The sequence below is a fragment of the Pleurodeles waltl genome, chromosome 4_1 (genome assembly GCF_031143425.1).
Source record: "Pleurodeles waltl isolate 20211129_DDA chromosome 4_1, aPleWal1.hap1.20221129, whole genome shotgun sequence".
Classification (NCBI taxonomy): Eukaryota; Metazoa; Chordata; class Amphibia; order Caudata; family Salamandridae; genus Pleurodeles; species Pleurodeles waltl.
The window spans coordinates 104,910,370-104,915,958 of NC_090442.1; the positions used below are offsets into that span (position 1 = coordinate 104,910,370).

The window sequence follows — 5,589 nt, forward strand, 5'->3', positions numbered from 1 at the left end:
CAAGAAAAAGACTAACTGGGTTTACTTATAAGCCCATAGTGCTACTGGAGCATCACTTTTTGTGATGCTCCAGTGGCGCTATGCCATGCGCCGTATTTGCAAGGTGGCATTAAGTCACTTTTTGTGGCTTATCGCCACCTTGTAAATATGACCCCTTCACACGCAGCCCTTTGCATGGAAGGGACTTGAAATGAGTGTTGCTGTGGGTGTGCCACAACAACACCCATTACATTTTGACACTGCCTCAGATTTACACGTTTTTGTAAACCCAGGGGTGGCGTTAGCAATGCGCAACAAGGAGGAATACTTTTATTCCTCCTCGTTTTTGCTTTTTATATGTGTGCTGCATTCTGCAGCACACATGGAAAGAGCAAAATACCAGACATGATTGTTTATGTGTGGGAAGGTGCTCCTTCCTGCACATAAACAATCACTAATGGCGATTTGGCACTTCTGTGTGTGCTGCAGAACGCAGCACACACAGAAGTGCCAAAGTGTCATTTTGAAATGATTATTTATAAGCGGGAAGGGACACCTTCCCACACATAAACAATCATGTCTGACGTTTTGCTCTTTCCACTTTACTAGAATTTACATTACCCCACTTCAGTGTCCCCCCTCCACTACACTCCATTCCACTACACTTTATTCCACTATACATCACTGGACTATAATCCACTCTACTCCACTCCACTGTGCAACACTCTAGTGTATGCAACTCGACTCTACAACAGTGTACTACACTTCATGCCATCTACTCAAGTGTATCTCCTTCCAGTCTACGCCACTGAATTATATTGTGTGACACTCAATAAAACACCACCCAACTTCTCTCTCTGATAAGCCACTTCATTATATGACACAGCACTCTACTCTACAACACTCCTCCACTATACTCTACGACACTCCATTTGACGATACTCCACTCCATGTCACTCTTCTTCATCCTACCCCACTCTAAAACACTCTAGTTCACTCTATGACAGTCTGCAACAACCTACTCCACTGTTCAACATTCCATTCCATAGTGCAAGTCAATGCTCCAGTCTACTATATTGACTCCACAACATGAGACACCTACACTATGTAACACTCACCTCCACTCTCCTGTGATGTATGACATTCCAAATAACAACTCTCCACTTGTGACATTGGACCCTATTATCTGAAACACACTTTTATTACAAATAAAAAAAAAAAAACTTTAACATATCTAAGGTTAAAGCTTAGTAATAGTTTAAAATGTATTCACCCTATATAGACAGAGTTTAATCTACATACACTTTGTAAAGTGTGTGCAACAAGGTCCACTACTTATAATAATTTGAAGGTGGTGCATGAATTGTAAATTAAAGTTATAACTATAACTTTAGAATTTTTAAAGTCTGTGTAATTTAAACTTGGTTGCAGAGAGAGAATAAGCTTTACCTTTGTCTGTCTGTCTGTCTGTCTATCTATCTATCTATCTATCTATCTATCTATCTATCTATCTATCTATCTATCTATCTATCTATCTATCTATCTATCCATCTATCTATCTATCTAAATCAAATGAATGGTATTGGGTTGCAGGCCAAATTATGTGCCCATCCCCGATTGGATACCAATGCCTGCCTCACAGGGATTTTGGCTGTGCTTAGCATGGGGTTGACTACTGAGCCTGGCTGCAGGCCAGGGTCTGTGTTCAAAACTGCAGACAACAAACACCCTCCCTGTTACTGCCAAACCCTCAATGGTCATGCATTTTTTTTTATTTTTTTTTATTCACATTACCAACATACTCCCACAGGACCTCACATGGGGATCATGCAGGGACCTGCAATAGTCCTGTGGTACCTCATGAGGGCATGACTGGGTCGCACAGGAATACAGAAGCACTCTTTGCACATCTTTTAAAAATTTGGCCTCAAGGTATTCCACTGGTACCCACAACAAGGGCCATGGGGTCAGCGTACACCTACCTTGCCCTCTTACACATTCATTTTTATTCATCTTTGGGACATAAGGACCAATAACACCTCTGTGTTGACATCACTACTGAGTTGTCGAACAACTTCCTTCAGTACATCATTGATGGCATCCCTGTGGAATCACTGTGGAGAACAGAATCATGTAAATTATAAACTATATTAATATATGAGCATATGTGAGATAATTATACAATATGACACTCCGTCTACACAAACCCCTACTGCACACAGCCTTCCCCCATTTTACAGCTATTCCCAGGGACCCCTTTCAGTCTACAAGGCCTAAACCCCATCATGTGGGAACGATGCCTTCACCCTGAGCACAACTTTTCTCATAGAGTCTTCTCACTCCAAACACCCACACCCCATATAAGGTGGCCCAGCTACTACTGCACACAGCTTTTGGCCTCTGCACCAATCTTACCTGAAACCCCACTGCTACCAGATATCCTAGCTCATTAGATGGCCAAGCCTCTATTTAACCAGACGGTTCCCTGTGCACATATAATTCTTGCCAGAGAGCCCACTCTGTCCAGACTCCTAAGCCTTTTTAGGTGGCAAAGGCCTTGCTACTTACAGCCTTCACCCTGTGCACAACTGTTCAAGTTGATCCACTCCTTCAAGACACACAAGCCCCAATATGTTTTGTGAGCAACCAACCACACATATACATAACAAGGAAAGAGTTTCAATTGGAAAGGCATTTTTTCATTCTTTTGATGAATATGTAAGAAACTTTCCAAAAAAGTTAATCCCCTTGGTTCCTTCAAGGAAACCTTTTAATCGACGTCTCAAACAGGGACAAGAAAAAGTGGGGTGACCAAATTTGACATAATTGATGACATCACTGATGACATTTTGAATTACTTGAAGTATAAGGCCTTTTTGTTCGTATGGTAAGATCTTATTACCATGTCTGTGAGCTGATGAATTTTTGGTTTATATTCTAAGTTGAGCATACCCACCAACTCTATTGGGTAAAATGCACTGTACATCCCTTAAGCAGTCAAATCCCTGCTTCACAAGGACTTTGACCATGTGCAGAGTGTGGGGGGAGAGTTGGCCAGAGTGCCTGGTCTCTGGCAAGTACCTGTGTGTAACACCTGCTGGTGCTCTCCTCCAGGCCCCTTATGGATGCTCAGCCTGTGACCTGATGAACAAGAACAAGTTTACGGCTGCTATTCTGTTGAAGATGTTTCTCTCATGTCTTAAAGATGTTTCAAAGATTAAAGGAATATACATGAAACGTGATTGGAGGAGCACATTTTGCGAGACTTTGGAAATCATGGGTTAGTCTTGTAAAGCTTGTGATCCTATTAAATGTAATTAAAATGATGGATGAAACATCTTTCAATTTGTTTACAAAAATACATATTTTATGTATTATTTTATTAAACACTTTAAGGAAAACATGGTATAAATCGCTTTAACATAACACATTTGAAATAAAGTATTTTCATTCTTGATTAAACACTGCTTAGCATGAGGTGTCACCATCATGATCCATGTAAGTGCAAATGTAGTTTTTTTTTTATGGGGTTTCAAAAAATATTCAATGTGTGTTTTGTGTTGTGAAGGGAAAGTCAATCACTGTAGAATTACTTGTGAAGCCCTTGAAGTAGATGAAAAATGGTCTGGCATTATATTGGTAAAATCGTACAATCACTGTGTCGTTAAATTACAGTATCTTTGAGAGATCTGGCTAATCTAGTGAATTTATATTTGTTAGGTGCCCAAATAAAATGTGATATTTCTTAAATACCAATGTATGTAAAATATGTAGGTTTGTTAGCTCTGGGAAATGAGCATTCATGATCAGATGTACAGTTCATACAAACAGTAGGATAGGGAGATCTCTTGATCCTCTAGATCACAGTGATAGAGGGCATCTCTGGTTCCGAGTAAGTCCAGGTAAAATTTTGTTTACATATTCTTGCATTATTTTATGGCTTTCCTGTTATGCTAAAAGCCCACCATTACAACTTTATGCTACACCATGTAATTATTATTTAATTCAGGTAAAAACAAATTAAATGAATAGAATGCGAGCGTCTGTTTTTCACATCACAAGCAATTTTATGATATTTTTTAGCTCAAAACTTGTTCTTGGAACAAAAATGTACACACAGATGCATTTTGTTCTAAAAATAACGCTAAATCGCAAACTGACATTTCATGTAATGTCCCATAAAAATTTGGGCATTTTGCACAGTTTCTCCAAAGGAAATTATATGAATTTTGACTAGACCTCACCTTGTTGCAAGTAGGGACCACAATAATCCTTATAAAAACAAAAGGACACCTAATCACATCAAAATTAGGCACCTGAAAGACCAACAATTTCACCATAAGCCACAACATATTCTCCACAGACAAGCTCTTCCTCCTGCTTTCTTTAGTGCTCTTTTGACATCGTGGTTCCTTAAGCTGTAGGTAAGTGGGTTGAACATTGGAATCACTACAGTGTAGAACAATGATGCCACTCTGTCCTGCACTGACGAGGCACTGTGACTGGGCTTTAGGTACATGAATATACTAGTTACATAGAAAAGTATGACACAGGCAAAGTGTGATGAGCAGGTCGAGAAGGTTCGTTGCCGACCTTCAGAGGAGTGGATCCTCAAAATGGTTGAAATAATTAAAGTGTATGAGGTGAGGATAAGGACAAGTGGCACTATCAAAAGGGTGGCAGCTGAAAAAAACACCAGCTTGTCATTGACAGAAGTATTGGAGCATGAGAGCCTTAACAATGGAAGAATATCACAGAAGAAATGGTTGATCCTATTTGACCCACAGAAGGACAACCTGAAAATGCTAATGGTATGCATCATAGCATTAGAGAAGGCAATACAATATGACAAAGCTACAAGATGAATAGAGCGTTTGCTGGTCATTATGACTGGATAAAGCAGTGGATTACAAATGGCTGTGTACCGATCATAGGCCATAGCCACAAGGATCAAAACCTCTAATCCTGCCATACAGACAGACACAAAAAGTTGTATTCCACATTCAGGAAGTGAAATTACATTTCTTTCTAACAGGAAATTGACCAGGAGTCTGGGCATAAAATCTGAAGAATAGCAAATGTCTACAAATGATAAATTACTAATAAGGAAGTACATTGGAGTCTGAAGATTCTGAGAAATTCTGATCAGCGTCATGATAGAAATATTGCCCACTAGGGTAATAATGTAGATAAGTAGAAATATCACAAAGAGTGGAACCTGCAGCTTCTTGTCATTTGTTAGTCCAAGAAGGATGAATTCCTTCACCACAGTCTGATTTTCTTCATTCATTTTTTAGTGGGCCTGCTGGAAAAAAATAAAGATGAATAAAGACTCCAATATAAATTTGCAGTGTAGAGGAGCAATAATCACTAAACTTGCAGGACAAGCTTTACGCAACTACTCATATTATAAACATTATCAATGAACATTGTCATTGTTGGACCTGGCCCTTTTTACAGAGCCATACCCATCTTATTTTTACTGACCTCTTGTGGTTGGCTTTAGGACTATGAGCACTTTATCACTGCTGACCACTGCTAAAGTGCATGAGTTCTCCCTTCTAAATTTGGCGTGACTGGTTTACACCTAACTGGCACACTTAATTTACT

The 5,589-nt window shown here is 39.4% G+C and overlaps 1 protein-coding gene across 1 annotated transcript; it reads right to left on the bottom strand.

The window, feature by feature from the left end:
• Nucleotides 1-4,312: 4,312 nt before the first annotated feature.
• On the bottom strand, nucleotides 4,313-5,269 carry LOC138287072 (olfactory receptor 8U1-like). The gene has a single exon (XM_069227432.1). It carries the CDS (start codon nucleotides 5,267-5,269, stop codon nucleotides 4,313-4,315), a length of 957 nt encoding a protein of 318 aa, XP_069083533.1.
• Between the last annotated feature and the right edge of the window lie 320 nt (nucleotides 5,270-5,589).